The 27,433-nt window shown below is 45.1% G+C and overlaps 1 protein-coding gene across 1 annotated transcript in view; it reads left to right on the forward strand.

Annotated features, from left to right (window-relative positions):
- Positions 1-27,433, forward strand: part of CLCN4 (chloride voltage-gated channel 4) — an 80,686-nt gene that overhangs the window by 17,311 nt on the left and 35,942 nt on the right. The window contains exons 3-6 of the mRNA XM_016943599.4: positions 10,838-10,992; positions 13,331-13,430; positions 20,696-20,883; positions 23,740-23,862. Of these exons, the coding sequence (XP_016799088.1) occupies positions 10,849-10,992; positions 13,331-13,430; positions 20,696-20,883; positions 23,740-23,862 (555 nt within the window). The 5' untranslated portion in view covers positions 10,838-10,848. The remainder of the gene's footprint in view (positions 1-10,837; positions 10,993-13,330; positions 13,431-20,695; positions 20,884-23,739; positions 23,863-27,433) is intronic.

Raw genomic sequence — 27,433 nt, forward strand, 5'->3', positions numbered from 1 at the left:
GGGTTGGTGGTTCCAAGTTAGCCACTACCATGGAAAGAGAGACTTCCTTTCTCCTCCTCGTCCATGTGTGCGGCCCTGCATGGGTCCCACGCTCATCCCCATAGCCGGTCATTGTGCCTGGTGGTCGGGGCACTGTCATTGGCCAGATTGGGTTCTGTGCCACATCCGGGGCCAGGGGCCAGCTTTGTTAGCAATTGAAGGAGACTGGGAGAGTTCTGAGGGAGGCACAAATGGCTATTTTGGACCACTCTAGCAGCCCTTTACGGACCCAAGTCCTCCGCTGACCCTTCACCCAATAACAAGCTCATTTAGCAAATATCTGTTATGTGGCAACGAACAGCTGGGCCCTGTTCCAGGGCGGGCATTTTATAAACAGTCTTCAGGACCATCCTAGGAGGTGGTCTTGTTAGCCCATATTGCAGGTGAGCAGACTGCAGCTCAGCAGGGCTGGTGACACCCATGGCAACCTGCGGAGCCCAGTTGCTCCCTAATTCCCCCCACCCTGTGCCCTGCTGTCAGCCCTACCTTTCTGTCACCCCCTTGAGCTCTTCCTCCCCTCCAGGCTGCCCTACACTGCCATATAGCTGGACGAATTGTAAAAGGAACACTGTGTCATCATGCCTCTGCTCAAGTCAGGAAAGACTGTTGCTGCTGTCATCTTTTGTCCCCTCCCCAGTCCCCTCACCTCCCTGCCCCTCAGAATACTCTCCTGACTTCTATTGTGTTTACATCTCTACTTTTCATTGTAGATTTACCAAAGAATTCTGGTTCCTGAGCTTTGTTAATTTACTTCTGCCCATTTTTGAACATGATGTAAATGGGATCACACAGAGTGTTTGGATGCATCCGGATTCTTTTGCTCTGTATTCTGTGTTTACTCATTGCAAGCATACTTTGGGAAGTGCTTGAGTCAATGGGTGGGTAGATGAGAAGCCACTGAAGGTGACAGAGGAATGGCCGTGGGTCAGAGAGGGAATTACCTTGGCATTACTTGGGCAGAGCTGGAGTGGTGGGCTACGCAGTTAGGAGGTTGCGGTGACCTGGGTAGGAGCTCCAGCTTAGGGTCTGAAGGCCGTGGGGAGGATGGCAGGTGAGGCCTGGTAGGCTTGGGAGGGTTGTCCTGCCTTCTCTTTCTGACGAGGTAGGAGTTACAGGTTGGAGGAGATGGAAAAAGGGGGAAGCATTCCTCATACAGGCTTGTTGGACCAACAGGAGCTGAACCAGCAGTCGTCTTGGGTTGCAGTGAAACCCCCTCTGAGACTAGGGGCTCCCAGCACCAAGGAACTGGCAGCCAGCAGCCAGAAGCCACTGAGGCCAGCACCTCTCGTAATCCACAAGGTTGGAAGAAAAGCAGCTCGGTAAAGGCTGCTTGTGATGAGTCACTGGGGCTCCTGGAAAATCTGTAAGAAATGAAACTTTTGAGGTGTTTATTTTTAGCTACCGTCTGACCATGGCCTGTCTCTGAACTTGATGTTCTTGGGCCCTCTCCTCTGGCTGTGTGTTCTAGAATTTCTGTTGTGACCTATGCTTTTCATGGTGTCATGTGAACACTACAGGTAACTGTGATGATCTTGAACACTTTGTTAACGCTATGGTATGATCATATTTTTATTCATGAGCCGAGGCACCCGGAATCTTGAAGCATTCGGATCACTAATTACTTGGAGAAACTTTTCTGATTGTAGGATCTCACAGAAACCTCTCTCTCTCTCCCTCCCTCTCTCTCTCTTTGTCTCTCTCTCTCCCTCCCTCTCTCTCTCTCTCTCTCCCCCTCCCTCCCTCTCCCTCTCTCTCTCTCTCTCTCTCTCTCTGTGTGTATATGTGTAATAGGAACTCATCTTTATTTTCCCAAAGCTTTAAGGTTGAAATGTTGATGGTGACATCCTTTAGTTGCATTGTTGGGTTTCTGGAAACTCATTCCTTCCCTTAAATAATCCTAAGGGGAATGACTGTGGCCACTTGTCTTTATATTATACTTGTCCCCGTGGGTCACGATTATTTGTTTGCTGGGTTTTGTTGGGAGGTGAGGGCCGCAAATGTGCTGGTAGCTCTGGTGCCTTGGACAGTGGCCTGGCAGGTAGCAGATGCCCAATAAACACCCATGGTGTAAAGCAGGGGCCGGCAAAGCACAGCTTGCAGGCCAGATCCAGCCCGTTCCTGTTTTTGTAAATAAAGTGTTGTCAGCAGGCAGCCACATCCCTTCATTTCCATATTGTCCGTGGCTGCTCTGCTGTACAATGGCACAGTCCAGTAATCGCAATGGAGACTATATGGCATATGGCCCGCGAAGCTGAAAAGATTTCCCACCTGGACCTTTCTCAGAAACATTTGCAAGCTCCTATCAGTTAAGTTACTACGAGGAAACAGGAAGGAGCAAGGGGCAGGAACAGCTTGTGGGAGAGGCTCATGAGAGCCGGAGGTGGTTTTAGTAGCAGTTTCTACCCTGCCCACGCTGGCAGGGGACCCTGCCGGGACTTGCCTCTAGGGTGGCCTTCCTTGCTTGTTGGAGACTCTTAATCTTTTAATCTGAGTTATGACTTTCCGTTCCATCTGTCCAGGTCATCTGGGGATTAGCTAATAGAGCAAGTTGGCAAATAATCTGACATGGTCTGATTTGGGAGGGGAATACTGGCATAAACATTGGCAGGTACTGTGGCACCTGGCCACTGCTGGGCAGAGGACAGAGGGAACAGGTGGAAGGGCTTCAACCACAGCGTTTTATGGACGGTGTAAATACTGATGGCAGCACGAAGTGTAATGGCTCCAGATGGGAAATCACCCACGTGTCACCCGCAGTAGAATGGATAACTACATTGGGGCCGATTCCTCAGTCAAATACTGTGAAACAGGAGTCGGCCAAGTTCATGATCCTGTGGGCCAACTCCAGCTCACTGCCTGCTTTCGTACAGCTTATGAGCTAAGAATGGTTTTTGCATTTTTATATGGTTGAGAAAAAACCAAAAGAATAATATTTTGCCACACATGAAGATGATGTGGAATTCATATTTCAGTGTCCACGAATAAAGTTTTATTGAAACACAGCACCAGGCATTGATGTGTCTATGGTCTCTGGCTGCTTTGCAATGACAGCGGTGGAGCTGAGTCGTCTAGACAGAGACTGCATGGCCCAGAAATCTTCAAATATTTACTCTCTGGCCCTTCACAGAAAAAGTTTGGTGGCCCCTGTTACAGGGCAAAGAGAATGAACAGATAGTTACACTGAACAACATGGGTAGATCTTGCAACATAATATAGAATGAAAGAAGCTGGAAACAAGATTTCATTTCTTTAAAGTTCAGAAGCAGGCAACAGTAATCTATAGTGTGAGGGTTGGGATAGTGGTTACCCTTTGGGGTGGGTCAGGGACTAGCGGGGGCTTGAAGTGGTGTCTAGGGGCTGGTCATGTTTCGTCCCATGATCTGAGCACTCCATACATGGGTGAGTTCCCTTTGTGAAAATGTGTGGAACTGTTCATCTATGATTTTTGCATTTTACGAATACATGTTTACTTCAATAAAAAGCTTACTCAAGAAAAGTGATTTCAGTCTGGCAGCTCCTCAGAAGGTTAAACAGAGTTCCCATCTGACCCAGCAATCCACTCCTGGGCATATACCCAAGAGAAATGAAAACATATGTCCATGCAAAGACTTGTACACAGATGTTCCTAACAGCCTTATTCATAATAGCCCAAAAGTAGAAACAACCCAAATGGCCGTCAGCTGATGAGTGGATAAACAAAATGTGATACAGCCACACAATGGAATCTTATTCAGCAATAAATAAAAAGGGGTGAAGCACTGATACGCACCACAGCCTGGATGACCCTTGAAAGCATTATGCTAGGTGGAAGAAGCCAGATGCAAGAGGCCACATACTGCATGATTCCACTTACTGCATGATTCCACTTATGTGAAATGTCCAGAATAGGCAAACGCATAGGATGGAAAGTACATTAGTGGCTGCCTAGGCTGGGAGAAGGAAGTGATTGCTAATGGGTAGGGGGTCATTTTTAGGGGGGTGAAAATGTTCTGGAATTGGATAGTGGTGATGATTGGACAGCCTTGTGAATTTCCTGTAAACCACTGAATTGTACACTTTAAAAGAATACATCTTATGGTATGTGAATTACCTCTTTAAAAATGCTGTAAGAGATTGCTGCTACAGACCTGTGTGTATCTGTACAAGTCAGAAGGAAAAGGTCTCAAGGTGACAGCCACCTCATCCATTCTTCCTGCTACTCCTCCAAATGCAGATATCTTGAGAGTTGACAGGCAGGGGGAATGCCTGACTTCCCCCAGGTAATCCAGACTCTTCCTCTAGATCCAAGCCAGTTGAGCAGCACAGAGCAGTTTCTAGAATGTAGCTAACATGGGCATGTTAATTTTGCTACTTTTGTTTACTAAAACTGCAGTTCTCAGAAAAACAGGATAAACTAAAAGATCCTAGATAACTTGCTTCCTGGACTTTTCCTGTGATTATGCCTGACTTCGCCCCCATTTTCCTGATGTCTGTTTTCCTTTGGTCTGATTGGAGAGGAATGGGAATCTATGTAGTAGCCACTGGGGCCCATTCCCATAGCTGAGCCTGGGCTGTCGGCTCCTTGCTGGTTCCTCCAAGACTTCATTGCTTCACAGCCAATGAAATGGAGCAGTAAAAAAACAAACAAAAAACAACAAAAACAAAACAAAAAACAAAACAAAAACATTAAAAAAGACTTCACTGCTTACCTGTAGGTTGCTTTTTATATATAGTTCTCAATCTCTTCTGAATTAAACTTCTTGGTCCCCACTTCTAGATGTTAAGGGCCATAATGGTTGCAAATATTGTGATAACTTTTGAGAGGATCCCTTTTGAGGGTGCGAGATGACTACCCAGAGGATCTGAAGGTTTTCATTTCGCTGACACTGAAGAGTGTATTTCTTAGGATTTTCTGCTCTGTAATGACAGATAATCACAGCTGACAGTGAAGATAGCGCTGAACTTTCTGTAAAGTCCCAGGCCTAAACATTATCTGTGGCAGAGACAAACAGTTTTAATTAATGACAAAAGGTTTGCTTGTCCCTGCGAGGGTGAAAGGGGCTGGTGCTGTTTCGTTCCCTGTGCCACGTACTGGGCTGAAGGGGCAGGGGAGGGAGCATCCCAGGGTCCTGGCTTTTGAGAGAGGGGCAGAGAGGGTCAGCTGTGGTCACACACCCATACTTGGGAGTCGTACAAGTCTCTTGGTTAGTGGTCTTGCCACTTTGAATAGAGGTATTTCAGATTTGAAAGAAAACAGTCTAAACAGTCTCCTCAAAGTAAATGCTTTGAGGAGTTTTTAGGAAAAGCTATTTCGAATGTCAGGCATAGATTCATGTTTTAATGGCCTCACTGATTCTTGGTAAGTGGAATCCCCCAGAAGGTCCCCCAGAAGCTCAGTTGGACCACCACAATCTCCCTGAGCAGAACTGGAGTCCATCAGGTCCCCTCTATCAGCTACAGAAAGCAGAGGAGTGAGCAGATCAACCTCAGAAACAAGGCGACATGCAGGGGGATAAGGAAGGGGTGTTTTCATGAAACATGATTTTCATTTTAACAAACATTTATGAAGCGCTAACCACATGCCAGGCACAAATTGCTTTACAAATGTCAGCTCATTCCGTCTTCTTCACAGCACCCTGAGGCAGGTAGTGCTGCAATTCCTACTTCATAGATGGGGGAGACTGAGGCACAGTAAGAAAGGTCCAACAACTTGCTTAAGGTCACACGGGTGGTAAGTGGCAGAGCTGAGATCTGAACTCATGCAGCGCTGTTCTGGAGTCTGTGTTTTAACCAGTATGCGTGTGATGCTGCCTCTCTTGTGACGAACATCAGAATATAGAGGGACAAAGTACAATATTGAAGATCCAAATATCTCATACTGCCAATTTGTTTTAAAATACATCTACGAAGAAAACATACCAACAGGTTATGGGAGTTATCAAGGGCATGATGATGGGTAATCCTTATTTTTTTTCTTGATAGTTTTCTGTATTTGTCAAGAAGTTTTGTAAGTTGGGTGGTTGGTTGTGTGTTTTAAAAAAATAGCCGCAATAATATCTCTGACTTCGGAATGCTCATCTAGAACTTTGCCATTTCCTCATCAAGAGGTAGAGTCTACTTTCTCTCTCCTTGAACCTGGGTGGGATTTTGTGACTGCCTCAATGAACAGCAAGTGGCAAAAGGGACGGTATCTGACTTCTGAGGCTGAGCCACGCAAGGTGATACAGCTTCTGCCGGGTCTCTCTCTCTTAACACACTTGCTTTGGGGCCCAGAGCCTCTGGGTAGGATATACTGCCACCCGGCCGGGCGCAGTGGCTCACGCCTGTAATCCCAGCACTTTGGGATGCCGAGGTGGGCGGATCACCTGAGGTCGGGAGTTTGAAACCAGCCTGACTAACATGGAGAAACACCATCTCTACTAAAAATACAAAATTAGCTGGGCGTGGTGGCGCATGCCTGTAATCCCAGCTACTTGGGAGGCTGAGGCAGGAGAATAGCTTGAACCCAGGAGGCGGAGGTTGCGGTGAGCTGATATTGCGCCATTGCACTCCAGCCTGGGCAACAAGAGTGAAACTCTATCTCAAAAAAAAAAAAAAGAAAAAGAAAAGAAAAGAAATACTGCCACCCAAAGTCACATGCTGAAGAGACCACATGGGGATGCCACATGGAAAGAGAGAGAGGCCTGGGAACCCCAGCTGTTCTAGTCTCCAGCTGTTGAGTCTCTTGGCCCAGGCACCAGATGTGTGAGTGAACAAGCCTTCGGATGATGCCAGCTCCAGCCCCTGTCTGACCAAGACCTTGTGAAAGACCCTGGGTGAGGATGGTCTTGCTGAGTCCAATGAGACCCCAGTACCAGGATAGATAAAGATATGATGGGCTGCGTGCAGTGGCTCACACCTGTAATCCCAGCATTTTGGGAGGCTGAGGTAGGAGGATTGTTTGAGCCCAGGAGTTTGAGACCAGCCTGGGCAACATAGTGAGACCTCATCTCTACAGATAATAAAAAAAATTAGCCAGTGTGGTGGCATGCATCTGTGGTCCCATCTTCTCAAGAGGCTGAGGCAGGAGGATCGCTTGAGTCTGGGAGGTTGAGGCTGTGTTGAGCTGTGATTGTGCCACCGCACTCTAGCGTGGGTGACAGAGTGAGACCCTGAAAAAAAAAAAAGAAAGAAAAGAAAGAAAAAGAAAAGAAAGAAAAAGAAAGAATCCTTTGGAATGGCTAAAGAGGATGCCCCAACTGTGTCTGGGGAAATTAATGCAAGTTCCACAGATAGGGTGAAACAGAACAGGGTTCTGCAGTGTGAATAGGAGCTTTCAAGGCAGAGGAGAAGGTTCAAGGTAGAAGAGAAAAGCACATTCAAAGATATGGGTTTCTACCTGACATTTTTGGTCAAACATGGATAACCATGATTCACCTAGGGTAGCATTTTTATATTCAGCCAAGCCTTGATTCTACTTAGAATCTGTCCTAGATCTTGATCTAGGTGATTTCCTGCTTTCTTTCATCTTCTAGAACCTGTTATGTTATTGCTAATACCCAACCATAAAAAGTCCAGGTTTCCTTCGAGTGTTACAGATCCCTGTTCTGAGAGCGAGCTGACCCATTCAGAGTCACTTTTAACATCAGAGCTGTAAATGACATCATTAATACTATTGTATTAATACATGCTTGTCTTCGTTGGGTCCTGGGTGAAGTGAGTTTTACTGGACAGGATCTGCTGCTGAAGAACTTGAGCCTGATTCCTTGGGGTCTTCATGCTTGGAGACCAAACCTACTGATACTTTTTTGCCTTGAGGCATTGGTTGCAAGATATAGGTGTCCTGCATTCCTTCCACAGTTCCTTTGGAGGCAAATAATGGTTGTGTAGGAGAGATGTTCTCTTGTCGGGCAGGATACTTCCAGCCTGAACTGAGGCAAATTCCACTCCACCCTCTCACTATTGGTACTGTCATGTATGGCTGCTCCAGTCCTCCCCAGAGTTGGTCTGCATTGCTCCAGCTAACTTGACCTGTCTTCCTTCCTTCAGAGCTCAAGTTCATTCTACCTATTAACCCATAATTATCATGCTGCTGAATAACAACTCCTTCAAAGGACTCAGTGGCTTAAAACAACAACCATTCATTATTTTCACAAGTCTACAGGTTGGCTGCATGGTTGGATGGGGCCAAAGTTGGCTGATCTTGGCTGGACTCACACATAAATCTGTGGTCGGCTGGACCTAGATGATTTTTTCCCCCTTTGAGATGGAGTCTCGCTCTGTCGCCCATGCTGGAGTGCGGTGGCGCAATCTTGGCTCACTGCAACTTCCACCTCCCAGGTTCAAGTGATTCTCCTGCCTCAGCCTCCTGAGTAGCTGGGACTACAGGTGCCTGCCACCACACCTGGCTAATTTTTGTATTTTTAGTGGAGACGGGGTTTCACCATGTTGGCCAAGCTGGTCTTGAACTCCTGACCTCAGGTGATCCACCCGCCTCGGCCTCCCAAAGTGCTGGGATTACAGGCGTGAGCCATCGGGCCTGGCCCCTAGATGATCTTTTAACCCCAACCTCACAATAGACACCACCACCTCCTTCTGGGTCCCCAGGGAAGTCCTCTGAGGCTCTGCAGATCAGAGCCTGTTTATTTTCCTCAGGACCACTGCATGTTCCGTCAAAGTTTAAAGATATGATTGTTCTCTACAGTGATTTTTTGTTTCAAGCATTATTGCCTGAAGTAGTTGTTTCACTAGAGATGTAGTTAAATTTTAGGTGGTATCAACTCCTTTTGAATAGACTGTCCAAGTCTCTGCGATTCTATCTGCTGGTTGGGTTTTTCTGACAAGGGCTCTCTTGGAGGGTCAACAGCCTGTCGTCTTGTTTTTCCCATCAGAGATTTTCTTTCCCACATATATTAAGAGGTTATTTTCATGTTGTTTTTGTATACATGAGAATGAAATCTTTGCTTTCTAATTTTACTCTCTTCCTCATATCATTGGTTGCTACTGACTTCTGCGATGTGATTCTTCCCTGGGCACTCATCAGGGGGTATTGTTTTCAACTTGGCATGGCTCAAACCTCAAACTTTTAAAGTTTTAAAGCAGCCGAGTTGCACTGATGATCAATAAATCAATCACTGTGACCACTTTATTGCTTGTAAGGTGATTACCCTACTTTGCCCATAGTGACTCTTCAATTTGATTAAAATGCAGTTTCATTGGGTTGTGGTTGAGTCCTCTAGATATATAAATACATGAGAGAAGCCTGCACTCAAATGTTTTTATAACCACCCTTCAGATTTTTAACCATCTGTGCCAGCACTTTTGTGGTCCTCATCCTATAATTCAAATTTCCATGCTCTTTGCCAAAGTAATTCTTATTTATGCATATTCCAACCTCTTGTCTCTGTAAGAGTGTGTTCTTTTTTCTGCTAACTGGTGGTGAGCCTTGGTCCCACTGCAAAGCATTTTCTACAGCTGAAATGAGCTCCTGTGCAATCTGTAAATCAGGCTCTGATGGTGGGAGAATATGGGAGATGGTGTTGGTTCACTCGCGATTGTTTTCCAGGTGAGGAGAGCTGGAATAGTGGGAGTGGAATTATTATCTTGGATAGGAAAGGAAGACACATTCAACTGTGCTACTGCCCTGGCAGCAGGAGCCCTTTTGACTGCATTTTAAGACATTAAAAATGAGCATCTGTCCTGGAGCTCCTTGCCCAGGGCAGCGTGCCACCAGCTTCTCATGGCTCTTGGCTCGCGGCAGGTTGTCCCACCTCCCTTGTCCAGCTCCAGGGTGGCCCCACTCACATAGAGGGCTCCTGCCATCTGCAGATTGCCTGGGCTCCCACCAACTCATTAAAGTCTTGCCAGCATTTTCACTGTGCCATTGGAGTACATTTTGAATATCCATGATGACAATCACATAGGCTGCCTGCCTGAGTGGTCCACTTTGTCTCCCATAGGAACCAATTATTGGTTTGATTACCATTATTTTCATTTAAACCCTATTTGCCCCTCCAGCCCTGTCATTTGGACAGCTTGCTTTTGCAGAATGTGAGGTTTTCCAGGAATGTATATAATTAATTAATCCTCATTTGCAGATTCCATATTTGCAAATTTGCCTACTGGCTAAAATGTTATGTGTAGCCCCCAGATCAATACTCGTGGAGCTTTCGAGGTTGTTCATAGATACGTGTGTGTGTAGAGCGACAAAAAGTGCCAGCAGTGCCCGTTCCTTGCTGAGGTCTGAGAAGGCGATGCTCTGCCTTCCTGCTTCCACTCTCCTCCTGTCATCAAGGGTCCTTTTCGTGTTCTATTTAGTGCCATGTTTTTCACAGTTTTGTGCTTTTTTTGTTGGTAATTTTGCTGTTTAAAATGGCCCTGCAATGCAGTGCTGGGAAGCTGTCTGGTGTTCCTGAGTGTAAGAGGGCTGTGACATGTTTTATGGAGAAGCCTTGTTCAGGCATGAGTGATAGTGCTGCTGGCTGTGAGGTCAATGTTAATAACTCAACAATATCTATTAGAGTGTCTTTAAACAGAAGTATATAAACAAGGTACATCTTGATTGTTTGATGAAAATGTGACCAAAGATTTTGCAGGAACTTGACCCTGTATTCTCTTGGGAACAGTAGTTCAGTATTCAGTAATTCAGTGTTTGAGGTGACTTTATAGAGCATAACCTCCACGAATAATGAGAATTGACTGTGTATATATTTCATTACAGCACAGATGCCTATGCTGAAATAATTTTTCTTATATAAGAAAATAGGGCACATGGACTATTCTTCTTGCATGGCCATGGCATGTCCTGCTCATGTCTTTAACGACCGGTTTTCTTGCCCAGGTGTAATTAGCATGGTCAATGCGGGAGCGATGAGTGGCTCTGGAAACCTGATGGATTTCCTCGATGAGCCGTTCCCTGATGTGGGGACATATGAGGACTTCCACACCATCGACTGGCTAAGGGAAAAGTCACGGGACACCGACAGACACAGGAAGGTAGGTGGCATTCCGAAAGGACACACTGCAAATGGCTAAGCCATGTTTTCATTCAAAAGTTACTGAGCTGGGGCTTAGGTCCACGTATGTGTCATGTGCTGGGTTAGGGTCTAAAGAAGAAAAGAGCCAGTGGGAGGAGCAGATATATTGGCAGATCATTGTACTAGCAGGAGCTTTGGGCAGGACGTTGTGTCATATGGAGGGATTGTGGTGTGGAGGAGAGGGAGGGGACTTTGCAGGTGCCATTTCTGGAACCTGTTTTCTCATCCATGAGGATGGAAGTGATTATGCCTGAAAAGGAAATGAGATTATGTGTATATGAAAGCACATATGACAGTGCCTGGTGTCTAGTTGGCAATCAGTATATATTTTAATGGACCACAATGGTTATCTGTCAAGTGCTGTGGGATCATTTAGGTTCGGTTAGGGAAGGGTTTTTCAGCAAGGGTAACATTTCAGTTGGGTCTTGAAAGATGACTAAGATTTTGCTAGGCAGAGGAACGGTGAGGATTCTAAACATCAGGAATGCCCCCCTTTTTTAAGTCACAGAGGCATGAAAGAATCTGATGTATCTGGGCAATTCAGGGAGCTCCGAGGATCTGGTGGAGGATTCCTGCAGGGGGAGGGATAGGGATGAGTGTGGAAATGGAGGCAGCAGGGCCACGTGGGGAACGGCCATGCTGGCGGTGGAGAGGAGTTTGTATTTCATGCTGAAAGCCACAGAAGACAATAAAGATGCGCTGCAAAGGGAGAAACAGGAAGCTTGGAAATGAGTCCAGGAGACTGAAGGCAGTGATGTGTAGGTGGAGAGAGGGGATCAGGATCGAGAGGTATTTTGAGGCGCCACGGACGGGATTCAGGGGAGGTGCCGGGGCCAGGAGGGGAATGGGGTCACAGAACACCAGGCTGTGGCCTGATGAGGATGATGCCTTTGATGCCTAGAGGAAGCAAGCGGGGACTCGCAGACTGCGGAGGAGGCCATTGAGTTCTGTGTAGATGCGTTGGTTTGAGCTGCGCTGCGGACGGATGATCACAGGTGGCGAGAACTCTGTGGTTCAAGGGTGAGGGAAGGGCCGGGGGGAGAATGAGGTCCCTGTGTGCAAGTGGAGGCTGAAGCTTTAGAAACAGCCACGGTGGCGTGGGTGTGCAGAGACAGAAGGGAAGAGGTAGTCAAATCCCCAGGCAGTGCCCAGAGTTACCAGGTCCAGGGGAGGCAGATGGGGAGCCTGTGACAAGAGGGGACCCTGCCAAGAGCAGTCCCCTGTGAATGGAAAGGGTGTTGTGTAGGGGCCTGCTCACAAGGTCACCCTCTATGGAGAGGTCAGGTAGGAGGCGAGCCAGCGGCATGGGGGCTGGCGGTGAGGGGAGAGCTGCTTCAGACGAGGGTGAGGAGTGACATGGACAGTGTGACCATGTCACATCGCCTCACGAGGGCTGGCACGAAAGGAGGAGGGGAATGTGTAGGGAGCCAGGCTCAGTCATGAAGATGTTGCAGCCTCTTGGCTCTGGAGTGCAGGAATGTGGGGTCGAGGCAGCGTTCCCTCTAGAGCACAGCTCAGCAGACTGCATCCTGCGGGCCAAAGCCAGCTGGCACCTTGTTTTAGAAATAAAGTTTTATTGGAACTCAGCCATGCCCATCCATTTCCATATTTTTATGACTCCTTTTGTGCTACAGTGGCAGGGTTGAGGAGTTGCAACGGAGACCATCCGGCCCGCAAAGCCCAAAATATTTACTCTCTGGTCCTTTACAGAAAACATTTGCCCACCACTGCTCTAAAAGGCCGTGAGGGAATGATGATCTCAGAGGAGCATAGGATTCTGTTAGCACAGGGAGGTGTGTATAGGTAGTCCATCTGCTGTGGGAGACGTGATCTGTGCCAGCTAATTCTAAGTTCGTGCTGCTAAAATTTAACCTTGAAAACAAAAGGAGGAGATGAAGTCTGTGTGAAGAGGCTTTTTAATGAAACTTAGCAATGTAAGTTAAGATAGTAATTCATATTCAGAATGGAGACACCGAACCAATGTCCCCCTTCAGCATAGCTTTTAAATCATCAAAGATCAAATCACATTTAGTATGTTTTTTAATTAAGTGAATTATTTGAGTGTGTGCTCGAATTCTTTGGAGACTTTTGTGGCATCTTTATAGCTCTGTGAACTAGAAAGCTCATCGTACCGTTGCGGCACATAACTGAAAGAATCACGTCAGTGGGAATTTAGCTGCTTGATGACATTCATTTTATTTTCTTAATTACCCTGTTTCCCGAGGAAACAGTTTCAAGGAAAAAAGCATGAATTAGAAAATGCATTCAGATCAGTTGCTGTATCTGCTTTGTTCTAGATCACCAGCAAGAGCAAGGAGTCCATATGGGAGTTCATCAAGAGCCTGCTGGATGCCTGGTCGGGATGGGTGGTGATGCTGCTCATCGGCCTGCTGGCGGGTACGTGGATGGGCATGCGGCACTCCTGTGGGAAGCTGCAGAGGCCGAAACCTCAAAACACGAACCCTGTGGGAGATTTGGAATACAGCGCGTGTCGCTTTTACCCCTGTGGGAGGGATTTATTACTTGAAATATCTAAGGGCAAAATGCATGGCTGTATATTTAACCTAAAATCCATCATCAATAAGGCATGCCCAAGGCATGAGCTCAGGCACAGGCTTCTGAAGAGCTGTGACGATAGAGCTGGTAGCCTTTCCACACAGAGCAGAGTTTTCTTACTATACCGGATTTGACTGAAAACACACGTTTTTTTTGGAAACGGTCTTGTTCCATTGCCCAGGCTGGAGGGCAGTGGAATGATGCCAGTTCACTGCAGCCTCCATCTCCCGGGGTTGAACAATCCTCCCACCTCAGCCTCCTGAGTAGCCAGGACCACAGGCATGCGCCACCATGCTCAGCTAATTTTTGTTATTTTTTCATAGAGATGGGGTCTCACTGTGTTGCTCAGGCTGGTCTCAAACTCCTGGGCTCAAGCCATCCTCCTGCCTCAGCCAAAGTGTTGGGATTACAGGTGCGAGCCACTGAGCCCAGCCAAGCACACATTTTATATTCGGTTATTCTTGATTATGTAGATGACAACAAAATCAGGGACTGTTTTATCTTCAATAACAAAATGTCATATGAGATTGCCTTTTGCTACTACTGGTAGGCTCTGGGATGAACTGGAAACATCCTGCAACAGTCAGCACCATGCTAGACACCCACGGGAGCTGAGGCAGGCCCAGGGGCCTCCATCATCCTGACCCTCAGGAACTCTGCATCTTTCCTTTTTAGAATCCCAACACCATGTTTGCGAGCAGTAGATGTTTCCAGAGTAAATGGATGCTATCTGGAGGGGAAACACATCTTTTTAATATCAAACGCACCAGCCCTTCCTGGAAATAGTTTCCTGAAACTTATGTCCTTTTAGGAGATTGTGAAGGTTAATGTCTAAGAATAAAAAATTTGGCATGACGAAGAGGTTTCCTTAATAAAAATCCCCTGCATATAACAACATAATAGTTATGGTTAGAGAACAGATCAGGGAATTGACTAGAACACAGGCAGAATATATGTAGTAAGTGGTCTAAGAAGGACAGAACACAAATGGGGCACAGATAGAGTTTTGTGATTCCAGGGGCTTTCAGTTTCCAGGTGATCTTGATTTATTCCCTAGCTCATCGGAGGAGGGGCTTGGTTGCCAGGGAAGGGCTCTACCTCCCTCACCTGCCTCAGCATTCCATAAAGAGCTAAGAGGAATGCTCAGAGGGGGAGTTCTTTCCTACTAGTCACAGATGCTGTCTGTCCGTTTCTCCAAGCCTGTCCTTCCTTTACCAGTGGCATTTCCCGTCACGTACTGGCAGCAGCCAGGGCAGGAAATTAGACTTCATTGTCACAAGGGATTGGACGACCAATTTTGCTTGACTGCTTCTATGAAGGCCTTTGAAGGTGGGCCAGGTGGGAGTTTGCTATGAATTTTGATGTCCTTATTTAGAGTAGATTGATAAAACCTTATAGTGTGTCATTTTTCTTGGCTCGTAGGAAGGAGAAATAAATAGGGTAAATGAAGAAACTCAGAACAGGAATAGATGTTCTGATAACGGCACAGCTTAGATTTATTGACTGACCTAGGAGCCCAACTGGGCTGACTTTAATCTGATTTTGACCAGCTGGCTTTATTATACACTTGATTTCCATCAGCTCTTTCACGAGGGGGAATTAAAAACAATATGCTGCTGCCCTGGCTTCACTTAAACAGTATCTCTGGAGAGGACCTCTAGCTTGAATACAGCCTGCCCCTCCCCTCTGTGATTGTAATGTGCAGCCAGGGGTGAGCACCGCTGGCCAAAGGAGAGCCCATGCGCACGTCAGCAGGGGAATACGTGGGAGGGTGAGAATGGGGTGATGCTGAAAATGAAGGGACTACAGTGTTCTTTTGATTTGGATGCACTTTGAAGGGACAGCCAGAGAGCCACGTCCCACTCACTTCCCCCTTCCTCGCTGGACTAACAGTGGAGAGGACCTGGGGTCTCACTGCCTGGCCGGCTGTCCCCTCAGTGGCTGTTGTCTTCGGACTCCCCTCATGGGTAGGCCCACAGCATCTCCGCAGGTGCTTATCAGAAGTCACCGCTGGGTGTCACTGTTGGACCACGAAAGAAAGCTGAGGCCTGCTGAAGCGCAGTCAGAACCAGAATCAGCAAGGAAGATTGGGTGTGCAGTAGGGGGGTTGTGAATGAATGAATAATGATGAAACTTGGGGTGATCATCCTGTTTGCCCCTGGATATCTGCAGGACCCTCCCATCTTCTTCACCTTCTTCTTCAAATACTGCACGATGTCACTTATATGTGGAGTCTAAAAAAATAAAACCAGTGTCATAGAAACAGAGTAGAAAGGTGGCTGCTAGAGGGAGGGGTGGGGACAGGATGGGGAAAGAGATGTTGATCAGAGGGTGTAAGTTTCAGTTAGACTGGAGGAATAAGCTTTAGTGAGCGGTCGCACTGCATGGTGACCACAATTAATGATCATGTATTGTATATTTCAAAATTGCTTAAAGAGTAGACTTTAATAATCTCACCACAAAAATAAACTGGGGAGGTGATTCGGTTGGTGCGAAGGTAATTGTGGTTTTTGCCATTAAAATAACGGCATGATCGGATCTTTAATTAGCTCGATCAAGTCTTTCTATAATGTATACATAGATCAAAACATGACATTGATATACACAATTATTATGTGTCAGTTTTAAAAAGTTAAAAAATCAAGATAATGAGCTCTTTGCCTTTGTTTTTCCTGTGGAAAAACAAAGAACTATGGATAGTTCTAAATTTGACATTACCGGACCCTGTGGAAAGACCTCATGAAATACTAAATATTATGGTTCTTGCGTGCTGTTGCTAGGGGGCAGTGTTTACTTAGCTGACTCTGCAAACTAGCATTAAGCGGAACCAAGCTTGCATCCAGGATTTCATGATCTAGAGAAAATACTTTGAGCATGTAGGATTTCTTTTCACTGGGTTTCAGTTTCCAACTTTAAATCAGGAAATAGTTTTCACCATTCCACAAGGTATATGTACTTCAAAACATCATGTTGTATATGATTACAACATACAATCTTATGTGTCCATTTTAAAATGAAAGAATAAATCAGGAAATAGCTAATGATATCTCTAACTTAATTAGACTAATTATATATATTTGTATATTTGGAATCAAGTCTTTCATTATTGAATTGCATGTTTAAAAATTTCAAACCTGTCTGATATTTAAAATTTAAAAAACAATAAAATTACATCCCTCTCTCTGTAAGCCTCACCTCCCTCACCTGCTCTATGGATGTATATATGTATGTATGTAAAGCTTTATTGAAATATAACTCACATTCCATATAATTCACCCATTTAAAGTATACAATTCAGTGGTTTTTAATGTATCACAGAGTTGTACAACCATCACCATGGTCGATTTTAGAATAATTTTATCATGCCCAAAAGAATCATTATACCCTTTAGCTATCAAGCCCCTGCTCCCCAACCATCCCCCTTCCAGCCCTAGGCCACTGTTAACCTGCTTTCTGTCTCTATGGATTTGCCTATTCTGGGCATTTCATATAAATGGAATCATACAATATGTGGTCTTTGTGATTAACTTATTCTACTCAGCATAATATGTTCAAAGTTTGTCCATGTTGTAGCATGTGTCAGTACTTCATTCCTTTTCACTACCAAGTACAATTCCATTGTATGTATAGACCACACATTGTTTATCCACTTATCCATTGATGGATATTTGAGTTCTTTCTACTTTGTGACTATTTTGAAGAATGCTGCTATGAACATTTTTGTTCAAGTGTTTGTGTGCATGGATGTTTTCATTTCTCTTGGGTATATGCCTAGGAATAGAATTGGTTTTTTTGAGACAGGGTCTGGTTCTGGCGCGATCGTGGTTCGTTACAGACCGGGCTTGAGCAATCCGCCTGCCTCAGCCTCCTGAGTAGCTGGGACTATAGGCGCGTGCCACCATATCTGGTTAATTTTTTTTTTTTGTAGAGACAGGATCTTGTCATGCTGTTCAGGCTGGTCCTGAACTCCTGGCCTCAAATGATTTGTCCACCTCGGCCTTCCAAAGTGCTGGGACTACTGGCATAAGCCACTGCGCCTGGCCCTTATACTTTTTAACAGAGCCTTTAATATACTTATTTTCTCCTGTCCCAGGTACAGTTACACAAAGGCAGGGGCTCAGGTCTACTCTTTTCACTGCTGTATTCCCAAGACATGGACGAGTAACTGGCATGTAGTAGGTACATGTTCAATAACTATCCCTTGAATGAATGAATGGACCTGAGTTTTCTGATTTTTTCATTCATTTATTTATTGCAATATTTTGTTCAACATGGATATATAGTGCCAACTATGCACCTGACATGGATATAACAATGGACAAGACAGATAGGGTCCTTGCCCACTTAGAGTGGACACAGGGTCTGGATGCCAGGCCTGACACCCCACTGTGGTATGAAAACCAAACAATGAAACCTTTTTTACCCACCACTTATAGACTAGTGGAAGTACACACACACACACACACACACGGAGAAAAAGAGAAAGAGAGCTAATTGTGATATCAGGATGCGAGAGGTGTGGTGATGGGGAAGGACAGGCAGCCACAGGAATGCCAGGGAAGTACACCTAACCCAGGCTTAGGAAATCAGGAAAGACTTCCCAGAGGAGGTGATATAAATGCTGGAATCTGGATGATATGTAGGAGTCTGATGGGAGGGGAGGGCAGTGCTTGCTGAGATGGTGCAGGTAGGAGAGCGTGGCACATTCCAGGAACATGGAGTGGGCAGGGTGTGGGGAGTTAGTGAGGGAAAGAGATGAAGCTGGAGAGATCTGAGGGGCCAGCTGTCAGGGTGGGTGACCTGTTGAGGATTTGGGTGTTCTCCCAAGAATAATGGGTAACCATGGCAGGGCTTTCCACAGGGGAGTGGCACAGGTCAGTCTGGCATTTGGAAAGCCTATTTGACCACAGTGTGGAGAGGCCATGAATGGGGCAGGACTGAGGCTGGAGACCAGAGAGGAAGCTCCTGCAGCAGTCCAGCCAGCAATGACTTCAACACGGTGATCTGAAAGACAGCCCGAGTGGGGATGGGGGTAACCGCAGTGATTCAAGAGAGATTTCAGAGGTGGAGCTGCTGGGATATGGGGATTGCCTGGAAGGGGGTTGCTTTCCCAGATTTCTAGTTTGCACAGTAGTGTGCCTGGATGGTGGGTTCCTCTCCCAGTTGGGACAAAGCTGAGGCTGGGAGGAGGATGCTTTAGTTCAGTGTTGGATGGTGGTGGACTGAAGTGGAGATATCTAGTAGACCCAAGAAGGCAAATAGACTTGTGTTCTTTGACAATGCCCATTCATTGGCTTTGACTGCCTGGGGCTTTGCTACAAAGATTTGGGAGGGTAGGTCCACAAGTGTGTGTCATGATTGATTAGTGGTGTCTGTCATGGGTATGTCAAAAGAATTGTGAAGGGGAATCCAATAGAGTGTGCTATTATTGATTGGTGATGTCTGCTGTGGGCATTGGAAGCTGACGGCTGGGCTATGTAGTGATTGGCTCTGTAATAGCCAGTGGGCTCTATGTGCTTGGAAAAGCATAGCTTGAGATGTACATTTATACCTAATGGTAAATAGTAGGATATGAATAAGGTTGCCAGGGTTGAGAGCATAGTATGAAAAGAGAAAAGGGTTTAGGGTCAAGCTTTGAGGAAATGGCCTTTAGAAGTTGGGTGGAGGAGTCAGAAAGATCAGAGGAGTCAGAGCAAACCAGAGAGTGAGGAGGAAAGCAGGAGAGCATGATGTGGAAGCCACGGGAAGAGGTGTTTCTAGAAGGGTGGAGTGGTCAACAGAGTCAGATGATGCTGAGAGCTCTGGAACTGGGGTCAGCAAGCTTTTTCTGCAAGAGGCCAGAGAGTAAATATTTTCAGGTTTGTGGCCCATGTGGTTTCTGTCTCAGCTCTTCAGTTCTGCCACTGTAGCATGAAGGCAGCCACAGAGTGCATGTAATTGAATGGTGTAGCTGTGCTCCAATAAAACTTTATTTACAAAAACAGGCTGTGGGCCAGATTTGGCCCATGGGCTGTAGTTTGTGGATCCTGTTCTAGAGGAATGAGCTAAGGCCATTGCCTTAGCTGCATGGGAATCTCCTGGTAGATTGAGGGGATGGACTGGGCCAAGGGAAGGAAAGAGATTGGATGGTGACTAGAGGGAAAGTGGAAACAGGGAGGGTTTTTTTTTTAATGTTTAAATGCTGATGGCAAGGAGAGGAAGAGGTTGAAGATACAGGAGAAGGAAAGGGGAATGGGAAGAACGAGGCCCCATGGAGGAAGGAGATGTAGAGCTGAGGTGGGCGGTGTCCGATGCAACACCAGGAGAAGAGAAGGGAGGGGTGAGTGCTGATGCCAGGTGTGGATGCTTTCGGTGAGGATGTGGATGCAGAACCGATCCTGTAATAATGATGCAGTGAAAAGGCTGAAAAATGAAGATGCTTGAAAGCATTATCTGCCTTTGTGAGAGATGAGAATGCATTATTCTGGAAAGAGACCCAAGGCCGCCTTTTGTGATCCATTCAACTGCACATTCCGTTTTCTCCCATTTCTATTGGCTTTTAAAATACTTATTTAGTTTTATAGACCCATAATTCTTTATAATTTAAATAATGCAGAGAGTTTTAATAAACAGAATTTTCCCGAGTTTGGTTCTCATTTGGTGGCAAAACCTTACTCATTTATGATGTGAGGCCGTCGTAGTTGTTATGAGTCCATTTTGTCTGAATTATCATGTTTCCCTGAGAAATATTAATGTGTGTGATTCTAGGATCCTGCCCCAGAAGCCGCTGAGAGAGTTCTGTCTTTTACACTATAAATACCCAATGTCAAAAACTTGGAAAGGGAAAAATTGCAAAAGTTGCTTGTCTCTCCTACCCAATTCAAGCTACTGAACCCTTTGTATTTCTCATTGGGCTTGTGCTGCCTTGCCCATAACATAAATGTTCAAGTGCTGCAAGTTTAATGAAAGAAGCTTCCTATGTAAGTGACAGCCCCATTGCAAGTTTATTGCCTGCTCTGGAATCTGGGCCATCATTGCTGATGTGCCCCTGCCTGGCCGCCGTGTTGGTCTCATTCTTGTTGCATCATGGGGCGATTCCTCTTAGTGACTCGTGTTACTTCTTCCAGGCACCTTGGCTGGGGTCATCGATCTCGCCGTGGACTGGATGACGGACCTGAAGGAGGGGGTCTGCCTGTCTGCCTTCTGGTATAGCCATGAGCAGTGTTGCTGGACTTCTAACGAGACCACTTTTGAGGACAGAGACAAGTGTCCCCTGTGGCAGAAATGGTCGGAGCTGCTGGTGAATCAGTCAGAGGTGGGTATTTGGGCAGGGTGCTGGCTGGGGACCCCTGCCGTTCCATGCATGCTTGGGAATGCTGCTGGGAGATTTGTGAATGTCTGTGATTTCACCTTCAAGTGCCTGCTCTGAAGTTCGTGGCTTAACACTAGGATGACGGGCTTTTTCCAGCTCTAATGCTATCACTCAAACTTCACTTGCAAAACCCTTCCCCACTGTTTCATGTGCACAATGCATATATATATATATATATATATACACTTTAAGCCTCATATTTGGCTTTATCTTGTTATATTTGGCTTTATTTTTTCTTACCGAAGGTGGTTTGCTGATCATGCTGAAGAAATAAGGTTGACTTTGATATCTTCTAATTGAGAAGAACATAACTTTTTAAGTTACCCTTTAAAAAAAACAGCTTTAGTGAGATAAATTCACAGTTCACATTGTTCACCCGTTTAAAGTGTACGATTTAATGCTTGTAGTATATTCAGTTTTGCAGCTGTTACCACAATCTAATTTTAGAACATTTTCGTCATCCTTTCCAAAACTCTGTCTCCATTAGCAGTCACTCCCATGTCCCCCAACCTGCCAGCTCTGAGCAACTACTAATCTACCTTTTGTCTCTCTAGATTTGCCTCTTCTGGATGTTTCATGTAAATGAAATCATACAATGTGTGGACTTTGTGTCTGGCTTCTTCCACCTAGCATCATGTTTCCAGATTTCTTCCTATTGTAGCATGAACCATTACTTCATTTTTTTTATGGCCGAATAATATTCTATTGTATGAATGGACCACATTTTATTTATCCATTTGTTGGTTGCTTTTGCTTTTTGGCTATGATGAATGATGTTGCTATGAACATTTCTATACAGGTTTTTGTGAAGACATATGTTTCATTTCTCTCAAGTATATATCTGGGAATGGAGTTGCTGGGTCAGATGGTTACTCTATGTTTAACCTTTTGAGCAGCTGCCAGACTGTTTTCCAAAGTGGCTGTACCATTTTACATTCCCTCCAGCAGTGTATGAGACTTCCAATTTGTCCACCTTCCTGTCAGCACTTGTTATTATCTGTTTTTGATTATAGCCATCCTAGTGGTTATGAAGTGGCATCTCATTGTGCTTTCAGTCATCTTCCATTGCATTTTATGACCACATTATAGAGGATGTTCTGGGCCTTCTATAAAGAGAATGCCCTAGGCACAGGAGATAATAGTGGTGAACCACAGACCCATAGCATTTAGAGCTTCAGATCTTTATTAAAATCTTAGTTCAGGAAAGAGTTAACTTCTAACCCATTTCAGTGGTAACCACCATGACTATGAGTTATTAAAGGATCAGAAAGCCACGTGAGGAGGAACCAGGTTGTCAAGCTTCACATTAGGGGTAATGTGAGGATCCTCTCAAGCTAGAACTAATCTTGCAAGATATATGTAATCTATTTATACATCTCCTCCCTTCCCCAATTTTTTTTTTTTTTTTTTTTTTTTTTGCCTGACTGACTTACCACAGCTGAAGACATTTGGAATGCACTTTGCCATTTTTGCTAAACCTCTTTCTCAGTGGAATTGAAAATTAATTCCTTCAAATCTCAGAAGTAGACAGGGATCTTGAAATCTCACACGTTCTCAGTGCTCTCCATTACTTCCAAAAAGAAATTCTCTACTTGGGTTGATGGGAGCAGGCAGACAGAATTGGCTGTGCGCCATATTTTTATTCTTCTCTCCTACTTGCAATGTGTGTTTTGGGGAAATACAGCCATCCATCTTTTCAGCTGTTTTTAAGATTTATACTTTGATTCGAAGAATTACCTTTAGTAAGAGTTAGAGTTATTTTTAGCCTCCAAAAAAGTACATATTTAAGTGGGTGAAAGGTATTTCTTAGTCCGATTTCTCACCGCATAGGGTGTGAATATATGTGCTTGTAAAGGCCAGAGCGGTCTCCTGGAACGTGTTTTTGCATTTAATAGGCACACATGTGGCTGTCCATGGCCTGACTTGTAGGTGACCTCTCTTTTCTGCCCCCTTTACTTAAGTAATCCAGATGGTGGCAAGAAGCTGAGGTTTAGAGAGTGTGGTCTGTACCCAGCAGACCAGGCCTTTCACGCATAGGACCCCAGACTGTGTGTTTGGTTCAGAAAACCTTCTCCATACATCAGATAATTTGGAATAAATGGTTCAATGAATTATTCTGAAAGTGATCACGTTTTTCTTCTCTGACAGTGCCTCTCAAATGTTAGTGCGCATAGAACCTCCTGGAGGGCTTGTTAAAACACATTTACCTGGGCCCCAGCCGGGAGTGTCTGGTGTCTGGTTCAGCAGTTCTCGGGTGAGGCCTGAGAGTCTGCATATCTCATAAGCCGCTGATGTGGCTGGACCATGGACCCCACCCTGAGCAGCAGTATTCTAAAATACAGGCCCGACCCGTATTCATTGGCAGTGCGGGTGCTTGCTGTGGTTGGGCGTGGCCTTAATGAAAGCTAAGAGAGACCAAGCCACCACAGACAAGACAAAACTAATCTGCCAGGGTCTCGGAGGCAGGATTTTCTGCATCACACCTTTGATTAACTCTATGCAAGTGGTGATTAAAACCAAGCATCATCCACGGTTTCCATTACTGCTGAGCCTTCCCTGTGTAGAAGGCGCGTGTAAACAGCTCCCAGAGAAACACCCGCTGCTCTGTTTGTGTGTACTGACTGTAGCAATAGCAACAGCTGATAAACCTACGCTGGCCTTTTGGTTTATACAGGACTGGGACCAAACCTGCCCAATCCCGTCAAAGCTTTTGTTGTCAAGACAGACGGGGAGGGGTTGAGTGTTGCTCAGGTCAGCTGTGGCTAATGTTTCCTTTTTTGTTTTGTGTCTGTTGTCTAGGGTGCCAGTGCTTACATTCTGAATTACTTAATGTACATCCTATGGGCGCTGCTGTTTGCATTTTTGGCTGTCTCCCTGGTGCGTGTATTTGCACCATATGCCTGTGGCTCTGGCATACCAGAGGTGAGTTCTGGCTGATTTTTTTGGTACCAATAATAAGAATAGCAAATTATTCTGTAGCACTGTCGTGCCAAGCACAGTTCCAAGCGTTTTACTTCTACTAACTCATTAAGCTTCTCGATAAGACTATGACGTAGGTACTATTATTCTGCATTTGATAGTTGACGAAACTAAAGCACAGAGAGGTTAAGTAACTTGCCCCAGGTAACCAAGCTGGTAAGCTGTGAGTTGAACCCAGTGTTCTGACTTCAGGATTTACACACTGTCTTCAAGATTTCTGTGCTATTGCTTCTCAGATGATAAAAGCCTTGTCTTTGTAAACCAGGCATAACTCTTAAAGCCTGTGGAATCAGAGTTCATTAACCACACACATAAACACGCTGTAATAACTCATCAGTGCATCTGTGATGTAATGTGAGAGACGATAGTGGAGGTTTGTTGCTGTGAAAGTTCACTGATGATGAAATCTCTCTTGCCATGTTTTGCTCTTCTGGTGGCAAGCTAATAGCAATCTTTTAAAAACCTGAATTCTGCCTTTAATACATGTACTGTGAACGTACCCCTGTGAATTTCGAGTTCTTATAAATAGTTTTCAGCACTTTCATGTAACCGAAGTATGAGGGAAGTGACCTCACCGATTAAGAGGAGTGCCTGAGACCAAACTTGAAACCTATGAGGACCTACTGGGCAGAATCATGATCATTGAGCTGATTCCCGAAAAGCCCAGATGGTGGAAATTTTAGCCAGAAGTAATTTTAAAAGTTCTGGTATTATTACTGTAATCCATGCAGTTCAGTTCTCCTTTGGGTTGATGCCTTAGCGATGCACACAGGCAGTGGGCTAGAGAGTTTGAAGATGTAGTTGTGGGCTGAGTATGGCAGTAAATCCACACCCTTTGGGAGGACCCTGCAGCCCTGATGGTGGTCCAGGCAGTTTGCAGAAAGGGCTGAAGTCATGAAAAGACAATCAGAGGCAAAATTCAACATGGTCTTTTTTCAGGAAAGATAGAAAAAAGAAGTCTTAATATGTCATGCTGAATTTTTGATGGTTGATGTTAACATATTGCTTCGGGAACCTGAAAAATAAGCTGTATTACCAACCTATTTTCTCAGCGCAGCCAGTTCTGCTATAATGCAACATATGCATTCCTAAAAATCACCATGCCATGCAAAATCACACAACAGAAACCACAGGGCTTTATGGGGAACATGAATTAGGGGCACAATACACAAAACTTCATCACTGACACATATGACAAAAAGAGGAACCTAGTAAAAACAGGAGCACAGTTGTACACATTAAGTGGCTAAGAAATATGTAAATACCACAATAAATATGTCACTTCCTGCAAAGAACTTGAAGTTTGCTTGTGGAAGTTGGTGTCGCAAGGGCTGCAACTTACGCGTTGCTGTGAAGGGCATAAGGAAGGTTATCTGAAGTTGTAGGGGAAGTTGAGACAGCAGGCGTAGATGGGTGTGGCACCCTGGCATATGTGTGAACCGGTAGATGTTTGACTCGTGTATTTTGTGTTTTCCTACATGACTGGGTGCAATTTTCTGCATTTACCTGGTATTTCTCCTGGAGGAAATGTGCATAAATAGACATAAAATTTGAGTTATGCTCAAATTCCTCCCTAACATGAGTGGCATTGGAACAAATTTGCATTTTCTTTTTTTCTTTTTCCTTTTTTTCTTTTTTTTCTTTTTTGAGACAGAGTCTCGCTCTGTTGCCCAGGCTGGAGTGCAGTGGCACAATCTCGGCTCAGTGCAACCTCCGTTTCCCAGGTTCAAGTGATTCTCATGCCTCAGCCCCCCAAGTAGCTGGGGTTGCGGATGTGCACCACCATGCCTGGCTAATTTTTTTTTTTGGTTTTATTTTTAAGTAGAGACGGGGTTTCACCATGTTGGCCTAGCCTCATGTGATCCATCCGCCTCGGCCTCCTAAAGTGTTGGGATTACAGGCGTGAGCCGCCACGCCTGGCCTTCTTGTTTTATTATTGTTTTATATAGAGACGAGGTCTCACTCTATTGCCCGGGCTGGTCTCAAATTCCTGGGCTCAAGTGATCCTCCCGCCTCAGCCTCCTGTGGAGCTGGGACTGCAGGCACGTGCCACCATGCCCAACTAATTTTTGTATTTTTTTGTAGGTTTTTGCCATGTTGCCCAGGCTGGTCTTGAAATCCTGGGCTCAAGCAATCCTCCCGCCTTGGCCTCCCAAAGTGCTAGGATTACAGGAGTGAGCCACAGTGCTTGAGGCAAATTTGCATTTTCCAACCAAGTGTCGTAGCAGAGCTGACTGTATTTTATTTGATGTCTAAAACATCTCAGTTTGTGATCCCACTGCCCAACAGTAGGCATTTTTGACTCAAGCATTTTGCAAATAAGGAGATGGCCGATGGGGAATTGGTGGAAAATAGAAGCAGTAAGAGGCACACTGGGTAGTCCCATCTCTCCCTTCCAAGAACTGTAGATGTGTAGCTCAGCTGGTGTCCTTATAGACAGGGAGTTCGAATATGAGTTCTATCTTTGAAGGGCTGGCTGGACTTTGTCATCATCTAAATTGGGCATTTTATTGGTGATAGCTGAACTCAGAAGGAGTAAAATACTGAGTTGAGGATTTGTTTCTTTTCTTTTCTTTTTTTTGACAAGGTCTCACTCTGTTGCCCAGGCTGGAGTGCAGTGGCATGATCACAGCTCACTGCAGCTTTGAACTCCCAGTTTCAGGCAGTCCTCCTGCCTCAGCCTCCCGAGTAGCTGAGACTATAGGTGTGCATCATCATACCTGGCTAATTTTTGTACTTTTTGTAAAGGTGGGGTTTCGCCATGTTGCCCAGACTGGTCTCTAACTCCTGGGCTTAAGTGATTCGCCTGCCTTGGCCTCCCAAAGTGCTGGGATTACAGGTGTGAGCCACTGTACCTAGCTGAGCATTTGTTTCTTATGTGACAAAAGTGCAAGGGATACATAGACATGGATGAAATTAAAAAATGTGATGTTAAGTGAAAAAGCAAGTTTTACAAGGATAAAGTATGATTGATAGAATGTCTATAAACAGCTAAAATGAAAAAAACATATGTGCTAAAACTATAGAGAAAGGGGAAGAAATGGTAGGAAGTGGTGAGGGGAAGGAGGAAGGTTCCACTGGGGAGGCAAACACGAGGTAGCCACTCTTCTGTTTCTTAAACTTGGTAGTGGGCACATGGGTACTCGCTTTTATTAGTATTCTTTTAACTCTATTTAAGTGCGTGATGGATTCATTTCTCTATTTCCTAAATAGTTCATAACAATCTTTTAAAGAACTTTCAGGAACCAAATGGAGGTTTGACCCAGCAGTAGCAAAGTCTTCATGTTACTATAGTAGAGCTGGAAATTGTTAACATAAGGATACAGTATTTTTCCCAGTTCTTGGAGGAGAGGGTCAGAGTAAAAAGTAAATGTAAATAAATAAATCATGGGTAAAAAGAATCTCCTCCCAGTCAGCACCCAACTAAATATGGAAACTGACTTCAGTTGAGACATGAAGCTGTTCTTCATTCATTCTAGCAAAGATATTGACTGAACTATTTGGAAAACATGTT

Source organism: Pan troglodytes, chromosome X, assembly GCF_028858775.2.
Source record: "Pan troglodytes isolate AG18354 chromosome X, NHGRI_mPanTro3-v2.0_pri, whole genome shotgun sequence".
Lineage (NCBI taxonomy): Eukaryota > Metazoa > Chordata > Mammalia > Primates > Hominidae > Pan > Pan troglodytes.